The sequence below is a fragment of the Schistocerca piceifrons genome, chromosome X (genome assembly GCF_021461385.2).
Source record: "Schistocerca piceifrons isolate TAMUIC-IGC-003096 chromosome X, iqSchPice1.1, whole genome shotgun sequence".
In the NCBI taxonomy this organism is placed as follows: domain Eukaryota; kingdom Metazoa; phylum Arthropoda; class Insecta; order Orthoptera; family Acrididae; genus Schistocerca; species Schistocerca piceifrons.
The window spans coordinates 679,266,034-679,285,552 of NC_060149.1; the positions used below are offsets into that span (position 1 = coordinate 679,266,034).

General features: G+C 46.2%; 1 protein-coding gene across 1 annotated transcript in view; it reads left to right on the plus strand.

Moving 5' to 3' along the window:
- The first annotated feature begins 9,304 nt into the window (after window positions 1–9,304).
- The window catches only part of LOC124722603 (trichohyalin-like), a 28,051-nt gene continuing 17,836 nt past the window's right edge, over window positions 9,305–19,519 (plus strand). Inside the window, exon 1 of the mRNA XM_047247744.1 lies at window positions 9,305–9,536. Coding sequence (XP_047103700.1) covers window positions 9,305–9,536 — 232 coding nt within the window. The remainder of the gene's footprint in view (window positions 9,537–19,519) is intronic.

The following is a 19,519-nucleotide window of genomic DNA, read 5'->3' on the forward strand; positions in this document are numbered from 1 at the left end:
ACTCTTCGTAGACGTTGCTCGTGATCACTGTGCGTGGAGCGATTCCACAAGAAGTTTTTGCTGGCAGTTTCGAATAGCTTTACAACCAATAACGGAAGTGTATTGAAGCTACTGCTGAATACTTTGAAGGCCAGTAAAGGTATTCTGTTTGTAACTCTAGCTTACTTTATTTTTGAGACCATTCACTAAGCTCGGGTTGGTGAAGGATGGAGGCAGGGTTATCGGTAGTGCCCTATCGGTAGAACCATCCCGGAATTTGCAGCTAGCGATTCAGGGATATCGTGGAGAATCTAATCCTGGATGGGCTGACGGGAATTTGAACCGTCGTCCTGAACACGAATACATTGTCTTACCCCTATACCACCTCTTGGTGCTGCTTGACACGGTTACGTCGATTGAATGTCTAGACGTAACGTTGCAAAGCGACATGAAATTGAACGATCACGTAAGGTTGGTTGGGGAAGGTGAATGGTAGGCTTGGGTTTATTGGGAGAATTTTTCTGAAGATTAGCTCATATACAAATGGTTCGTACAAGTCTTCTGTACGCAGTCTAATTTTCGAGTATGCCTGGAATGTTTTCGATCTGTCAAGTCGGAGTAATAGATGACATCAAAGCAATTCGGAGTCGTGTTGCTATGTTTGTTACTGGTTCTTTCGACCAACATGCGATCACTAAAGAGATGCTCTGTTATTAAGATGCCCTGGTGTGAAGAAGACTCTTTCCACGGAACACTATTGATGAAGTTTAGAGAACCTGCATTTGCGACTGACTGCGTAACGATTCTACTGCCACCAACAAACACCTCGCGTAGTAGTGGTTAGCCATTCGGGAGGACGACGGTTCAAACCCGCGTCCGGCCATCCTGATTTAGGTTTTTCGTGATTTCCCTAAATAGCTCCAGGCAAATTGCGGAATCGTTCCTTGGGCACGGACGACTTCCTTCCCTAATCCGATGAGACCGATGACCTCGCTGTTTGGTCTCTTCCCCCAAACAACCCAACCAACCTCGCGTAAGAGCCGTGAAGACTAGGTGAGAGGAATTACGGCTCATAAGGAAACTCATAGACGGCCGTCGTGCCGCCCCCGCTCCTCCTCCTCCAATTGACGAGTGGAACAGGAAACGGAGTGACTTGCTTTTTTTTTCATCATGCCAGCGACATCAGCAACCGTTACGAAACTGTCTCAAATGAAAAGCAGGCCACAGTTGCAGTAAATTATGTTTATTTTAAACCTTGACCATGCTTTCTGCGATAATAATATAGCTTTCTTCAGAAGTCCTAAAAAATAATCAAAATAGGCGTTATTTTCATCACTCTTATGACTTCTGAAGAAGGCTATATTATTATAGCAGAAACCATGGCCAAGGTTTAAAATCAACATAATTTGGAGTAATTATGTGCTGCTTTTCATTCGAGCAATGACTTGCAGTGGTACAAGATACCCTCCGCCATGCACCAAACGACGGATTGCGGAGTTGGTAGATGGAGGTACAGTCAACGCGCTAGCGCAATATCTGAGACTTTCTTAAACAGCTTTACTTGGGTCCGTCGCAAAGAGAGCAACTCTGGAAGGACATTTTGCACTACGATAATTATTACTTTGTTTCTTGTCTGTAGGGCAGAACACTGTCAGGTTTAAAGAAGCCACGGAGTTAAGTTAGTACTGACCTGCCTCTTCATACCTCAGTTCTCTAGTAAGGTTTATGGAATTTGAGTCATACCATCGGCGCACCATTGACTCCAGTGATTAAAAGTCCCTTCGTCACAGGGACTGCGACCGCCTACACACTCATTGCCCGCAGTTTGGCTACATCGCTCACGGATATGAGAAAACACTCCCGAGCGTAGGATATGTCATGTTTCAAATGTTTCGGTGTTCTTGGTTTTCGTTGAACACATTTATACTCCGCAAGCCTCTTCGCCGACTGTGACGGAGAGTACTTTACGTACCACTCTCTAGCAACGTCCGCCACTGGAGTTCGCTGAGACCCTGAGACTTCCGAGCTTACCGAATGACATGTGAAGTAACACGCTGATCATCTTTCTATCATCTACTTCCTCTCCTCCCCCTCACACAGTAAGTGGACTAACTTTACTGATTTTAATCCTTAACGAATAATTACTGGTCACCGCGCATGCGCTTCTGTGCTTTGAAATAGTGTACGATTAAACTGTGCAATCAGTTTTGTTGTTTAGGAGGCAGCGTTATGTTGCAAGTGCCAACGGCAGAGGGTCATTTGTTAGGTAAGACGGTGACTCTAGGGCTTAACACCAAGACAAATGCTCGACATCGGTTCATCGGTAAAATTTTGATTAAGTTTAGCTCGTTTATAAAGGACGCTGCTTACAGAACACTAGTGCGATTCATTCTTCAGTATTACTGTGAGTGTGCGCTATCCGCACCAAGTCGGATTACAGGGAGACATCGATGCAGTTCATATGCGTGCTGCTAGACTTTCTACCGGTAGGTTCGATCAGCACGCGAGTATTCTTGTACTACTCCGTGAACTCAAATGGCAATCCCTGAAGCGAACGAGATATTCTTTTCACGAAACACTATTGAGAAATTTAGAAAACCGGCATTTTCAAAGACAAGAGAAAATATAAGGCTTGAGGTAGAAGCATTTCTGTCCTGGTTTGCTTACAAGGAGATTTGTTTCTGGAGAGGGTCCGCCTTGAGTAAAAAATGATTTGTATTTTTATTTCCCAGGCATGTTTCGCCGAAGCTTCAGCATCAGTGGGTTTCCTTCTTATTTTTCTTGTTACCACACACTGGATTTTTATGTTATTTAATGCAGTTGATTTGTTTCACAGTTTGTCTTATTTTCTGGTTTCCCCTTTATCTCCACTGTGAAGGTCTGCAGTAACTTACTTTCACTGACAGTGAAAGTTAGTGCAGAACTTCATAGTGAAGATACTGGGAAAATCAGAAAAATAAATTTTAAAAAGTAATTAGGCATATACACACAGTGTTTCTCTCTAGCTCCATTTGCGCGTAGAACACGAGAGGGAACGACTATTAATTATACAAGTTTTCTTCGTCTTGCATCTTCAAGCCCATTAGACGTTCGTTGCATGTCATCTTGTTGGTGTTGCAGTTTTAATGACCGTTACTGTACGCAGAGGAGCAGTTGCAATTTGAAGGCTGTAGGCCAGTTAATGAGCACCCGTGGAGACGGGTGAGCGCAGCGTTTGAGCGGCGCGCCGTGGTGCGGGAGGGGAGCGAGCGGCTAGCGGGAGTGTACGAAACTCATTGATTGGGCGGCGCGGCGAGGCGCAGCGCGGGCCGTGGCGCAGTGTCGCGTCGCGCTCAATGTGGCCACGCTTATGGGCTGGATGCTGCACAACTTGATACTCACTACACGCAGTGTGCCCTCCATCTCACTACTTACTGTTCAAAGTTTATCGCCACACTTACTGTACCTGCCGTGTGGCAATTCATCCCTTTTTTCTTTCTCTAATTTGGGCACCTTACGAACCTAATGTCTGTGCTGGACTCTTCAAACAAACAGGAAATTTTCCTTTCATAACAGGGAACTTACGCGGAATATACTGAACTTATGGCTAATTAGCCCTAACATTGAATGGAAGGAAGATTAGGGCTTACCGTCCCATCGACAGCAGTGTCATTTAAGCAGATCACAAGCTCGAAGTGATTTAAGGATGAGGGAGGAAACTGGGCGTGCCCTTTCAAAGAAACCATCCTGGCAATTGCTTGGAAAGATTTAGGGAAATTACGGAGAACACGAATCGAGATGGCTGGACGCGGATTTAAACCGTCGCCATCCCGAATGCGAGTACAGTGTGCTAACCACTGTGCCACTTCCCTCGATAAGCTTTGAATGTACATCTGTTTAAGCCAGAAACGAATGATGCTGAAATGAAAATTAGGTCTCACGCTTTAGGTTTCGCTTTTATTAAACATGCAAAGCTGTACAAAATGATACAACATGGAATTAGTTATGTGGAGCTCTTGGTTAGTTTAGCGCGTCGTTATAGCGCGCTTGATGAGAGGACGATCGTGTGAAAGGCACAGAACGAAACATTCATGCCTCCAGTTGATTGCTTCAATTATTCCTTTATGTGGAAGTGAAGCAAATTCTGTTCTGTGATTGGTACGTGGTAGAGAACAGAGGCAGTATTACACTTTACGACTGAGGAAGACCGAGTGGGGTAATAGATGCACTTGGGTTCAGATGTAATTTCTTAGACACCGATCAGAACACGATGTAAATCATTAGGAACAGGACCGATTTTCAGTTGAGTTTCTACATGGTGCAAATATTGCATATTGACCTTATAGCTGACTTTAGTGTGAAATCAGTTAGAAACGCATAGTTACTAATCATAATTTCTACATGTAATCAAGGCTGTGCAAAATTTGTCCTCGGTAGGAGATGTAGTGGCAACATATAATAAATAATTGTGCGCGTGGTAACTGCCAATGAGGTGACGAATTTCAGCCTAAATTCTTGCAGCTACTCTTATCACCATAGCTGAGTGAACGCACTAAAGAAGGTACGGTCGTGCGCTGCTTCTGCTGTAAGGGACGAATATCTGTAAGAGGCTCGAGGTGATGTGAAAAAAAACTGTCATGCGTATCTACGCATCCACCTGCACAGTCTGCGTGGAATGCTAGTTACAAAAGAGTCTAGCAGCACTCCCAAGTCGCGCATTGTATTCTACTCTGAACAACTTTCCCTGGTCAATTCAAAAATAGTTCAGATGGCTCTGAGCGCTATGGGACTTTACATCTGAGGTCATCAGTCCCCTAGAACTTAGAAGAACTTGAACCTAACTAACCTAAGGACATCACACACATCCATGCCCGGGGCGGGATTCGAACGTGCGACCGTTGCAGTCGCGCTGTTCGGGACTGAAGTGCCTAGAACCGCTCGGCCACCGCGGCTAGCCCTGATCAATTCATTTGCTCCGTTTTATGAATAGTTTAAATGCCCTTCAGTGTTCCAATTATTTGCTCTCCACCTCAAAACACGAATCAGCTCGCTACAATAATTTGTTCCGAACACATTCGAATAGGCTGGGCATATTGCATTCAGTCACTTCAACACCTTAAGCTGAAACATGGGTTTCAGTGCTATCATGTATTGCATAATCTGTCGACTGGACACATTCCCATAGAGTTAAGTCCTTTGGCTTAGGCCACATGAGTACCATCTTAACATTAAGTAGCCGCGCGGGATTAGCCGAGCGGTCTTCAGCTGCAGTCATGGGCTGTGCGGCTGGTCCCGGCAGAGGTTCCAGTCCTCCCTCGGGCAGGGTGTGTGTGTGTGTGTGTGTGTGTGTGTGTGTGTGTGTGTGTGTGTGTGTGTGTGTGTGTGTGTGTTTTTTCTAAGAATAATTTAGGTTAAGTAGTGTGTAAGCTTAGGGAGTGATGACCTTAGCAGTTAAGTCCCATAAGATTTCACATACATTTGAACATTAAGTAACGTGTCTTCCACTTTCGAGCAACTTGCTGCAGCAAATTCCGCGTGTAATAAACACAGTATCACAGTGCAAGTAATTGTTTCCCAACCCTGGATCTATGCATTTCTCGAATCCTGTCTGGGCATCAGTCCCTTGTTTATACGGGAGGGATCCTGTCATTGAGTATAGCCCATGGTTCTCGATACGATGTCTGTTTCATCATTTACGATTGCCCAGTTACGTGACCGTCACGGCCGTCTACGTAAGTAATGAGGAAAAACGAAGCTTTACTTTGTCATTTAAACTTCGGAAGGATATTAGACAAAGCGTTCAATGCTTCTTCGCTATCTGCGTCTCCAGAAGTGCAACACTAGCTCCTTTACAGAAAGTCCCTTGTTTTGGGAAGGGTGGGGGTGGAAAAGGGAATAGACCTGCCATGGTTCTGTTGAAAGGATTAGCCCACAAGGTACCGGGTGTCTATAACTGAAGTGCGGCTACTCACGGAGGTACAGAGTGGGCTGCAATTATCGCACGGCAGCGAAACTTAGTACATGTGCTAATGTGTTATTGTGGAACCGATTTATAATGGAATAAACGTTTGTTCCAATTGTGGTCACCGGCTGCAAATCTGGCGCTGTACACTGTATGTATGACATCCAAGCGGTGATATGACAAGCCACAACGTGAGTGAACAATGCGGCCATCGAGAAGAGAGAACGTGAACTGTTAGTGAAACTGCTTAATGTGAACGGAAGCAATTGCAATGATGCATTGAGAGCTTATCGCCGAACGAATGGTAAGAGGAGAGTTCCTGTCATCAGATAGCGTTATTAAGATACTGACATTCGAAAACACGGGTGAGCTTGGTGTGGCATCTGGAAGAGGAAGGCGTTCTATCCCTGTCGCTGTTGCTGTAACTGACAATGCAGCACATACCCCGCCTAGTGCATCCAGACGGTACAGCAACTGAATCCTCATGACCCACAGAAAATACACAAGATACTGTTAAACCGCGTGTTGTGCACGAAGAGCCATTACATTAGTCTTATATGGCATTGTGGTGTGGACTGACAAGCCCCTTTATTCTCGGTTCGTTCTTCTGTGAAGAGAATACACCCACAGGGTCTGTCAGGTGTACCGTGACGTCTGGACATTATCGAGACCTCCGTGTACAGCATGTGATACCTGCATTGGAAAAGGGCAACTGTGTGGAAACTACTCTTTAGATGCAAGATGTGGCAACACCTCATGTCGCTCGCCCAGCGATAGATCCGCTTAATGCAGTCTCCCACGAACGTGTTATCGCCAGAGGTTTTCCAGATGCATGGCTGCAAGATCACCTGATCTGAATCTACGTAAACCTTTGGCTCCGGTGATCTCAAATAACGCGTTCACCATGGACACGTTCGTTCTCTACATGATTACGTCATTTTACGGATGCATCATTTCGTCGACGTCACCGGTGCTCATGCTGAACAAATCGTGTAAGCAGCGGTTAATAATAAAGTAACCGTAGTGCCTTTTTGATTTGTATGACCTTTTATGCCCGAGTCCTGTTCCTAATTCATTGACAATGGGAACATTTATATAGGTCTTTCTTGTATTCACTGCGCCAGATTTGCACCTGGCAGCCACAATTGCGGATTTTTTTTTCAGCGTGAATCAGTTCCGCATTAACGCGTTAGCGTATCTGCCAAATTTCGCTGCCATACTATAATGACAGCCTACACTGGACCTCCGTAAGTAGCTGCATTGTAATTATGACCACTCGGTATTTAGAGAGAACACACAAAAATGGCAGATATGTGCAAAAGAGTAGACCAAGGACATGGAGATTTCAGACCCATTGTGATGTACATTCTGTTCCCGGAAAATACCAAGTGGAGTGGAATGCGATAGTATAATGGCGGAGAGTTATTCCTTAGCAGTAGCTGAGCAGTTCACTGGAAAATAGTGCAAGACAGAGTACGGAAATATGTAAAAATTTTCCAGAACCATGTTTTTCCTTGCCAACAAATACAGGGTGAGGCATAATCTCGACCGATTTTATAAAGTGCGCAAATCAAGCTGCGTCGGAGGCAGGTGGGGGGATAGCATCAGTTACGTTTGGCGCGAAATAGCATTTAGTCATAACGGAGCGCTGGACCCCACAGCATCGTGCGTACGCTGTCGAAGCATTTTATCAAAACGGTAGTTCGTGCCAGCTAGCACGTCGTGCATTTCGCAACCACTTCAACATTAATCGGAATCTGCAGCTGCCATCTGCCTGTGCGTTTAGAAATTAGTTTGAAAACTTTGAGGAGACTGCGTCAACGACAAAAACTGTGCGCACTCCTGAAAACATCGAACGTGTATAAGTTTCCATCGTCGCTCAGCTCGCCGGCACAGTGCTACACTTGGGATTTTGAACAGAACGGTAAGAAGAATTTCACACCAGAATTTGCACTTTTACCCCTACAGAATTCGAATGGTTCAGGCCCTTACGGAAACAGATTGGGTGAGCTGAAGCCGGTTCTGCTTAGAATTTTTGGACATGGTTAATCAAGACGAGAACACTGTAAATCTTTTGTGGACGATTGATGCTCACTTCCATCTCTCCGGTTATGTGAACAAGCAGAACTTTCCGTTAAGGTTGGACGTTAATCATAGAGAACTGCATCAACAACCACTGCACTCCGTAAAAGTTTCTGTATGGTGCGCCATGTCTTCATTAGGCATCATAGGGCTATACTTTTTTTAGATGGCCTTGGCAATACTATAAAAGTTATTTTGCAGAGATACAAAGACCTGTCGGGAAATTTTTTTAACTCCACAACTTGCACACCACGAAGTGAACGATGAGACTTTTTCCAGGACGACGGAGCAACCTCCCGCACTGCTCGACTAAGCACGAATATTGTCAATCATTTGTTTCCAAATCATGTAATCTCCCGAAATGGGGATATTGTATGGCCCTGTTGTTCACCGGACCTCACAACATGTGACTTTCTTGTGGTGTTATCAGAAAAGCGAAGATTAACAGGATAACCCACCTCGAACAATTGAAGCCCTGGGAGAGCGGAAAGTTGTTCAAGTCCCACTGGCAATGCTGCGTAAAGTGATGAGTCACTACAAGGTCGCCGGCCGGTGTGGCCATGCGGTTCTAGGCGCTTCAGTCTGGAACCGCGTGACCGTTACGGTCGCAGGTTCGAATCCTGCCTCGGGCATGGATATGTATGATGTCCTTAGGTTAGTTAGGTTTATGTAGTTCTAAGTTCTAGGGGACTTATGACCACAGATGTTAAGTCCCATAGTGCTCAGAGCCATTTGAACAAACTTCAAGGTCCTGCTGGAGGAATGTGAGAGTCCGAATGGACGCCATCTTACCGAAGTTACCTTCAAAAAATAACCCATTTTTACTAGTGCAGAAAATGCTTTTTCGTGTATTGTAAGATTATGAAATAAAAATAGGTTTTAGGGAAGTTTTTATTTAACAGCCTTTTAAAAACCGTTCTCTATTATGCCTGATCCTGTACTTCACATGTTTAACTAAGCGATAGGTCAAGAGAATCCCAAAACAGAGGACCACCTATAGCCCACTAAACAGCACTCCCCGTTTCACGAACGATCGCACGTTGCGTCTACGAGGATCATGTAACACTGCCGGAAGAATAAGAGGAAGTAGATTTTCTATTCTATAATTAACATTTACCATGTTATTCACCCCGGATTATGTCTAGTCAAATATAAATTGAAGGCTGCAGCGGATGGAATGCTTATCGAAATAACTATAAAAATGCTTTATCGCCGTACTGTTGTACATAAAGATCTGTGCTCGCTCTCATATTTCTGGAACACATTGTGCAGCCGCATTCGCCTCAGAGAGCCCACAGAGAAATGTTAGGAACCGCTGGACAGTTAAATTCTAAGGATTTATTAACACAAAGGCCAGTGGGCGCCTGCCTTGCTGGGCGCAGCGGGTTGTTTTGCCGGGCGTCCGTTATTGGTGAGAGCAGCTATGAACGAACCTCTCACATCAAGTGGTGCTGGGGCAGCGGGCAGGCAGCGGCGCCGCCTCAGCCGCAGTGCGGGTGCCAGCTGACGCCCAGCCCGTCCCTCACACAACGCCGTCGGGCCATACACTCCTTGCTGCCGGCGATAAACGTTCCCAACCCGCGCATCATCCTCCTTCGCGTAGTAGAAAATGGTCTGCAAGCGAGTCATTCGCCCACATACGTTCGTCTGCTTCGGACTTTAATGACCATTGTTATAAAACTGCCGAAACAGAGCATTTTCGGGATCAATGTTTATTATATTTGCTGGATCGCAGAAAATGTGTGCAACTGAGACAAAATGCCAAGTTTTGTCGCTCAGAAGCAAAAGTGAGAACGAAGCAGTCTTACTGACTGGCTGCCTTCTATTTTCATCTTATTATAGGATTTGAAGGTCAGTGCTCGGATGTCAATTATATAGAGCAGTACGACGTAATTCTAAAACAACGCTTCGAAAAACATCGTCTTATGGTTACAAGACTTCCGAACGCTACTCAGTAAAAACCATTTTAACGTATTAATATAGTTGCTCGTAAGTGGGTGGAGTAAAAATTTAATAATTTGAAGTAACACGTTCGCATCGCTCTAGTAGCAATTTTTTATACTTTCCTTGAAATTACATATTCATTACCAAATGGAAATTTTAATTAAATATGACAATATAAATATAAATAAAAATATAAATGTTCGTTTTGACAACGTTGTATTCCAATACGTGCGTGGTTTTATACACCTAACTGAAACGATGTTGGCTAACATTCAAATTGTATTTATGGCTTATGATTAGAATACTAGTACAGCAATCCGAATGTGGAATAAGAATAAACAAAGCTCAAGGTCAGAGACAGGGGAAAAGAGGACATAGACGAAGTGGTTGGACGAAATGGAGATAGATAACGGAAAGGAGGGGGCAGATGGACAGAGACGGGGGAGAACGTGATTGGGGCTCATATCCAATTCCCATCCATTTCCATTTAACCACACTGAATCACAGCAACGCGTGGCCGGGAACAGCTATCGTTAGAATAAGGTAACATCTTTTATTTTTAATTAATAATGCCACTAAAATGAGAGTGCTAACAAGAAATTTAAAATAAAGATCTTTTCATTAGTAATTTATGATTCCATGTTTTTTTACTGACATCTCCATTTGATGTTAAATATCGAATTAATAAAAAATTAAGTTACTACAAACTAGAATCGAACCAACACCTGCACGATTACAATACTTGAATGATACGCACTCTGGTACTGGAGGTTGTGTTAGAAATTTTCGTTTTTTTCTTTTTTTTACGTGACAGCGCTCAGAACCCAAACAATTTTCAATGGCGGCTTTTCCGAGTTTTTAAGACTTGCTTCGCGCGTCGGGCCTCGACCTCCAAATCCTATAAATATGAAGAAATCTAAGAGGGCCAGTCCACAAGTTTGCCTTGTTGATAAACTTTAGCTTGTAGTGCAAATTTACGCACTGCATTTGGTGCACAACAGGACACGAGTATGTTCAACACTGCTGTAACTTGATACCCGCACGCTTACCTCTTGCATCAAGACAGTTCTTGACACATACCATGGTGGAATCCCAGCATGAAACTTCGTATCAGTACAGGAATGCTACCAACAGGCTGACTGATTTCACATTTTCCATGTCGCGCCGAAAATGTGATTTCGAGAACAGTGCCTGCACCATGTGACAACTTAGTGCAAAACACCATGCGAGTTCTTTAATTGTTGAACACCAACAGAAGCCTAACGAGGAAATTAAAAAGAAAATTATGAAAACATGCCATTGAAGCCACAAATGTGCTAGGAATGATGTTTAAGTACCGTATTTTTTTTTTTTTTTTTTTTTTTTTTGACAGGCTTCTTTTCTAGACACGTTCTCATTACACAGGACATATATGTCTAATTTACAGAGAAGATATGATTTCTGAATGAACATGGAAAACTGTATACAGTGGAAAATAACTGATTATATTTTTTCATTACATCTAGGTGATTACCCTGTAATTCACAATTAAGTGCCTGGTAGAGGGTTCATCGCATCACCTTCAAGCTATCTCTCTACCCTTCTCGAACAGCGCGCGGGAGAAACGAGAACTTAAATCCTGCGTGAGAGCTCCGATTTTCCTTATTTAATTACGATTATCATTTTTACATATTTATGTGGGACAAATACAAATATTTCCACATTCCTAGGAGAAAGCGGGTGATTAAAATTCCATGAGAATATGCTGCTGCAACGAAACACTCCTTTGTTCTAATGATCGCCACCACAATTTGTCGTTATGAACTTTGAGTAGACAAGTAAATACCTAGAAAGGGCATAATCACTTTGCGTGATATCAGTTTCGTGCCTTATGACTGACTAACAACGCGGTCCATGCCTGTGCGTTCAGAATTAAGTGGGAGGGAGGACATTTCAGTTGGTACGCAGTGCTTGTCGAAGATCGCGAATCTGCGAGCAGTTCAGATTAGTACTGCGTTTAAGAAAGAGTAATTTTGCTCCTGAAATGTTAATAATACCTGCTACTCAGCTGGAAAGTGAGAGAGAATTTTTACTAACAGGAATAACTGGTATCTTCATGAGAGGTTTTTGTAGGCGTACGTATAACAACCCAACAGAATTTCAATTCGCTATTTTATCTGAAGAAATATGCATAAGAAAGTATAGCTAACATCCCTATAAACTACGGGACACATTGTTTCCGTGAGCAAAGCCTTCGAGTGTTACATTGCAGGTCCACTGAAACCACACAGCAAATGCAGCCGACTGGAGACATAACGTGCTGCATCTGTGGTAGGACGACAGTATGAGCTGAAGACGCCAGGTGGACACATCAGGAATTCTATGTTTTGCTTTGATCCGGTAAAATACAGCTGGGCCCTTTAGAAGTCCTGTTACTCTAGTACAAATGGCGACAGTTAGGCGCCATCTGTGGTAACAGAAAAGGGTATGCCAATGATTTCTCAGTCACTGCGAAGCACGCTAATAGTGGTGTTCGTCATGACTGCTGCACGCTCTGGAACAACCTCCTACATCTCTCAGAACGTGCCCCTCTTCCTGAGCTGCGACCGCAGCACACTCCAACGGCAGTTGTCGGCCGCATCTGATGTGCTAATCCCGCAGTTATAATAGTTGCATTACCTCTTTTAGTGATCGTCGAAGAATTGCGGAGGAAATCGCGAAGAAAATTTTTGACTCGTCAGTGACTTCAACAGTGAAATGCTGATACAGGAACACCATATATGCTGCACAACGATTTGAAATACATATTGGATGTTATTCGTTAACTCAACAGAATATCATCACATTTTAGGCTTTAAATTGAATATAGTTGAAGTATAGTGAGTTCCTGATGTCAGTTTCATCATACATGACATGCATATTCTCGACGTTGTTTTCACAACCATCATTCTGAAGCAACGTACTTCATCGCGTAGGTTTCAAGATTGAGATTCGTTTGGTAATTTCATGCGAATGGGAGATTTTTTCGAGGCTACTAATCATCACTGATAAACATATTCACTGACAAGACTCAATCATGAGGTAGTCCGTAAAACCGAGAGACAAGTAAATACAATTTACACGAAGTTTCATAATGGCGGCAACTTCTAGTGTGTTGTGTTTACCTTCTGTCATAAACCGGCAGCCACTGGCCAATGGAGATACTTTCTAGTCGTTGGCTTAAACAATCATAGTTGCAGCAAATTCACTATCAATAACATCAACCATTTCAGATAAAACTTCTATTAAGTTAATAAAAAATGTCGCAGAATCTTTTAGAAAACCTAAGACAGAAAAGAAATTTGGAAATAATTAACACAATCCCGCTACCTCTCTCTTTACAATTCGTGGCACTATCAACTATGCTACAGCTTAAACAGGACAGCAGATTTCAACTTACGATGTGCAGTTTGTAAAAGGGTTAACAACAAATTCCATTATTTAACTGTTACAAACTGCACCGAAAACTACGCGCTTTTGATAAAACAGCATAGTGCCGAAGCACTGAAATGGTGAATTTCCATAGCACTGATGATGTAACATGTAAAGCGTCAAGCATAAGAAGCCTGTAACTACCGATATGTAGTTTCCTGTCTTTTTATTATTACAAACCGTACCTAAAACGACGCTTTTTCGAGAGGTCCTCAACACGCTGGTGCTTTGAAACAGCTTAGTTCATACCACATACACTATAGTAAAATACCACCAAATGCGGAGATCAACTCCGCAGACTTCATACAATGTGGCGTATCCAAAATTCTGCTTTTGAAACAAAACCGATGTAGCATATCACTGGCCACTTTTTTTTTTTGTGGTTTTAGGGCGCACAACTTCAACGGTCATTAGCGCCCAGACTACGTTAGGAATGCACCGCGAGGCACAAGTGTAAAACAGCAACTAAAAGGGAAAACACGATAAAAGATCGACAGGCATAGGATTAAAAAAAACAGCATACTTAAATGTCCTTAGACAGGTTGGTCAATTTGATAAAACGAAGAACGCGAGCAGCTGCTCCAGTGTCATCTGCTAAAATGGCATCGAGAGTACATGGCAGGTCAAGAGCAAGACGCAGTGTAGTAAGATCCGGACAGGACGTTAAAATGTGGCGGACAGTCAGCAAGTGCCCACATGGGCTGAACGGCGCCGGCGCAGCCGTCAGCAGATGGCGATGGCTGAACCGGCAGTGTCGAATTCGTAACCGGGCCAAAACTACCTCCTCCCGCCGAAAGGGGCGTGAGGAGGACGTCCAAGCCGCGGGAAGAGGTTTCAAGGCCCGAAGCTTGTTGTCCGTAAGTGCAGCCCAATCGGCATGCCACAGCGATAAAATGCGCCGACAAATGACCCTGCTACAATCTGATGAAGGGACACAACAAAAAGCTGTCCGAGGCTGGAGGACCGCAGCCTTGGCCGCGGCATCTGCAGCTTCGTTCCCAGGGATACCGACATGGCCAGGAACCCACATAAAGCTAACCGGAGAACCGACGTCCACCAGCTGCTGAAGAGAGCGTTGGATCCGGTGCATGAAAGGGTGAACCGGATACGGATCACTGAGGCTCTGGATGGCGCTAAGGGAATCAGAGCAGATGACATAAGCAGAATGTCGGTGGCGGCAGATGTAAAGAACAGCCTGGTAGAGGGCAAAGAGCTCAGCTGTGAAGACCGAACAATGGCCATGGAGCCGGTATTTGAAACTTTGTGCCCCGACAATAAAGGAACACCCGACCCCGTCATTGGTCTTAGAGCCATCTGTATAAATGAAGGTCATATTAATGAACTTCGAACGAAGTTCGACAAAACGGGAGCGGTATACCGAACCGGGGGTAACCTCCTTTGGGAGCGAGCTGAGGTCAAGGTGAACGCGAACCTGAGCCTGGAGCCAAGGTGGCGTGTGGCTCTCGCCCACTCGAAAGGTTGCAGGGAGTGAAAAATTAAGGTGTTTAAGGAGGCGACGAAAGCGAACTCCAGGGGGTAGCAGGGCAGAGACATACAACCCGTATTGACGGTCGAGAGAGTCGTCAAAAAAGGAACGATAAGACGGGTGGTCGGGCATTGACAGTAGCCGACAGGCATAGCGACAAAGCAGTATATCGCGCCGGTAGGGCAGTGACAATTCACCGGCTTCAGCATGAAGACTCTCTACGGGACTAGTATAAAATGCTCCGATCGCAAGACGTAAACCGCGATGTTGTATGGAGTTGAGGCGGCGTAAGATGGACGGCCGTGCAGAGGAGTATACGAAGCTCCCATAATCCAGCTTTGAGCGGACGATCGACCAATATAGGCGAAGTAGGACGGCTCGATCCGCTCCCCACGACATACCACTGAGAACACGGAGCACATTTAGTGAACGGGTACAACGGGCAGCCAAATAAGAGACATGTGAAGACCAGCTAAGTTTCCTGTCAAATGTAAAACCTAAAAATTTTGATGTCTCCACGAATGGGAGAGCAACGGGACCGAGTCGTAAGGACGGTGGGAGAAACTCTTTGTAGCGCCAGAAGTTAATACAGACCGTCTTCTCGGCAGAAAAACGGAAGCCATTGGCGACACTCCAGGAGTAAAGATGGTCAAGAGAACGCTGAAGACAGCGCTCCAGGAAACTTGTACGCTGCGCGCTGCAATAGATGGTAAAATCGTCCACGAAAAGGGAGCCTGATACGTCAGCTGGGAGGCAATCCATTATTGGATTGATCGCGATGGCGAAGAGAGCGACGCTCAAAACTGAGGCCTGTGGCACCCCATTCTCCTGGTGAAAGGTGTCTGACAGAACGGAACCCACACGTACCCTGAACTGTCGATCCATTAAAAAAAGGAACGAATAAAAAGAGGGATGCGACCGCGAAGGCCCCATGTATGCATGGTGCGGAGAATGCCCGCCCTCCAACAGGTGTCGTAAGCCTTCTCCAAATCAAAGAACACAGCCGCGGTCGGGCGCTTCCGCAAGAAGTTATTCATAATGAAGGTTAACAAGATAACCAGATGGTCAACAGCAGAGCGGCGGCTACGAAATCCACATTGTACATTGGTAAGTAGGCGCCGAGATTCGAGCAACCAAACCAAACGAGAGTTAACCATTCGCTCCATCACCTTACAGACACAGCTGGTAAGCGAGATGGGTCGATAACTGGAAGGCAAATGCTTGTCCTTCCCCGGTTTAGGTATCGGTACAACAATAGACTCTCGCCAGCATGCGGGAACATGTCCCTCAGTCCAGATGCGATTGTAAGTACGAAGAAGAAAACCTCTACCCGCAGGAGAAAGGTTCTTCAGCATCTGAATATGAATAGAATCAGGCCCTGGAGCAGAGGACGTGACCGGGCAAGTGCATTTTTGAGTTCCCGCCTGGTGAATGGGGCATTATAACTTTCACGATTCGAGGAGCGGAAGTTAGGTGGCCTAGCCTCCTCTGCCTGTTTTCGGGGGAGGAAGGCAGAGTGGTAATGAGCGGAGCTCGAAACCTCTGCGAAAAAGTGGCCGAAGGCATTGGAGATATCCTCAGGGGCCACAAGGACGTCATTCGCGACCGTCAAGCCACAAACTGGTGAGTGGACCTTAGTGCCAGATAGCCGGCGCAGGCTACCCCAGATTACAGAAGGAGTGAAACTGTTGAATGTGCTTGTGAAAACAGCCCAGCGTGCTTTTTTGCTTTCTTTAATAATACGACGGCACTGCGCACGTAATCGTTTATAAGTGATACAATTCGCCACTGTAGGGTGGCGTTTAAAGGTGCGTAAACCACGTCGCCGACCACGTAAAGCGTCTCTAAATGCTGCGGTCCACCAAGGGACCGGTACGCGACGTGGAGAAGAAGTGGTGTGAGGGATGGAATATTCAGCAGCAGTGAGAATGACTTCCGTGAGGTGTGAGACCTAACTATCGCAGCTTGTGAAGGTTTGATCCTGAAAGTTCGCAAGTTCGCCCTGGAAGAGAAGAGCCCCCAGTCGGCTTTGGAGATGTTCCAACTAGCTGAGCACGGAGAGGGGGTATGATGCCGGAGATGGATGACACACGCGAAGTGGTCGCTCGAATATGTATCGGAAAGGGCATACCACTCAAACCGGCGTGCAAGTTGGGTAGTACATATAGAGAGGTCTAAATGGGAATAGGTGTGAGATGTGTCCGAAAGAAAAGTAGGGGCGCCAGTATCGAGGCAGACAAGATTGAGCTGGTTGAAAACGTCTGCTAACAGGGAGCCCCTCGGGGAGGATGCTGGAGAGCCCCAAAGGGGATGGTGGGCATTGAAGTCTCCAGTTAACAAAAATGGTGCAGGTAGCTGAGCAATAAGTTGAATCATGTCTGCCCTGGTAACGGCAGACGACGTTGGAGTGTAAACCGTACAAATAGAAAATGTAAAAGTCGGAAGAGTAATTCTGATGGCAACTGCCTGCAGCCCGGTGTGCAATGTGATGGGATCGTAGTAAATATCATCCCGGACCAGCAACATAACCCCTCCATGAGCCAGAATACCTACCACAGGGGGTAGGTCAAAACGCACAGAGGTGTAGTGTGCCAAGCCAATTTGATCGCATGGGCGTAGCTTCGTTTCCTGGAGGGCTACGACGAGCGGACGGTGCAAGCGGAGCAGCAACTTCAAGTCCCCTCGGTTGGAGCGAATGCTGAGAATATTCCAGTGAATAAGTGCCATCGTGAGAAGAAAAGGAAGATGAAAGAATGGGTCACCTCGAAGGCCGCTGAGGGCCTGGCTTCGAGAGAGTACTGCCGCCGCTATCAGTAGGCGGACAGCCATCGTCCATTGGTTCTATAGGTTCATCGGCCATCTCGTTAAGATGGCCGGGAGGAGGAGCTTCCTCCGCCGGTGGACGGCCAGATGTTCGGCTACCAGCGGTGCGGCCAGGCGAAACGTACGATGGCCTGGGGCGGCAACCGCTGGGTGCCGCAGGAGAAGAAATGCGCCGTGGAGGAGAAATGCGCCGTGGAGGAGAAATGCGCCGTGGAGGAGAAGGAGAACTGTGCTTCCTATGAGCCTTCTTGGAAGGTCTTTTAGTGGAAGTACTGGTCGATGGCTGGGAGTGCGAGGTACGTAGGAAGTCTGCACGGGACGGTTCCTTCTTGAAGACCTGTGCATCTGATTTCTGGGTCTTCGTCTTGGCAGAAGCTGATGAAGGTGCATGTGTTGGAGGGGTGACGGGAGGAAGAGGAGACGTCGACCGCGCGATCTTAGCACTGGCCGAACGGACGACCGTGGTGCCGAAGGTCAGATCGCAAGTCTGCGTCGCCACCTCCCTGATAGTCAGAGGAGAGGCGAGGACAGTACTGTACTTTCCCGCTGGGTACAGCGCGGGCTTCCTGCCACCCTCATGGGCATCCCTGCCACAAGTGACACATTTAGCCGCGTTGGAACAAGACTGGCGAGTGTGATTAAAACGCTGACACTGGTAGCAGCGCGTAGGTGTCGGGACATAGGGGCGAACAGAAATAGCCTCGTAGCCCGCTTTGATACGCGACGGCAGCTGAACACTGTCAAAGGTCAAGTAAAGTGTCCGGGTCGGTACAAGGTCATTGTTGACCTTTTTCATGACCCTATGGACAGCCATCACGCCCTGCTCAGCGAGGAAAGACTGAATCTCCTCGTCAGTCAATCCGTCGAGGGATCTAGTATAGACCACACCACGAGACGAATTCAAAGTGCGGTGAGCCTCCACCCGGACAGGGAACGTGTACAGGAGTGTGGCCTGAAGCAGTTTTTGTGCCTGAAAGGCGCTCTCAGTTTCTAGTAACAAGGTACCATTACGCAACCTGGTACACGACTTGACAGATCCGGCTATGGCATCTACGCCCTTCTGGATAACGAAAGGGTTGACAGAGGAAAAATCCTTGCCGTCCTCAGAGCGAGATACGACGAGGAACTGAGGGACAGGCGGTAGTACTTTTGTCACTGGTGGCTGGTCAAGTTTCCGTTTTTGGGCAGAAGTCGAGAGAGAGGGAGAGAAATCCATTGCGGAGGAATCCCCCATGATTGCCAGCGTCTCCGATGGCGCGCTCCTTCCTTGTGGGGACCCTCTCAGAGGGCACTCCCGCCTTAGGTGAATGTTTACACCTCAGGTCACACCTCCCGAGAAACAGACGGAGGGACCAATCGGCATGTTCAGAAGGTATCAGCTCAGGCAATCACCCCTCCCTGGGCCTGGCCTTTACCAGGGGGTACGTGCGTGCCTTACATATCTACCCAGGGCGGGGAATTACTCGTTACCCCGTCACCGGCTACGCGTGCGAACGCGTGGGTCGGTCTTCAGGCGCGCACAGGGAGGAAAGAAGAAGAGGAAAAAGAAGAGAGAGGGAGAGAGAGGACAGACTGTCTCAAACGCCGAGGCGGAGACCAGAGAAGGCAAGGAGAAGAAGGCAAGGAGAAGAAGGCAAGGAGAAGAAGGCAAGGAGAAGAAGGCAAGGAGAAGAAGGCAAGGAGAAGAAGGCAAGGAGAAGAAGGCAAGGAGAAGAAGGCAAGGAGAAGAAGGCAAGGAGAAGAAGGCAAGGAGAAGAAGGCAAGGAGAAGAAGACAAGGAGAAGAAGACAAGGAGAAGAAGACAAGGAGAAGAA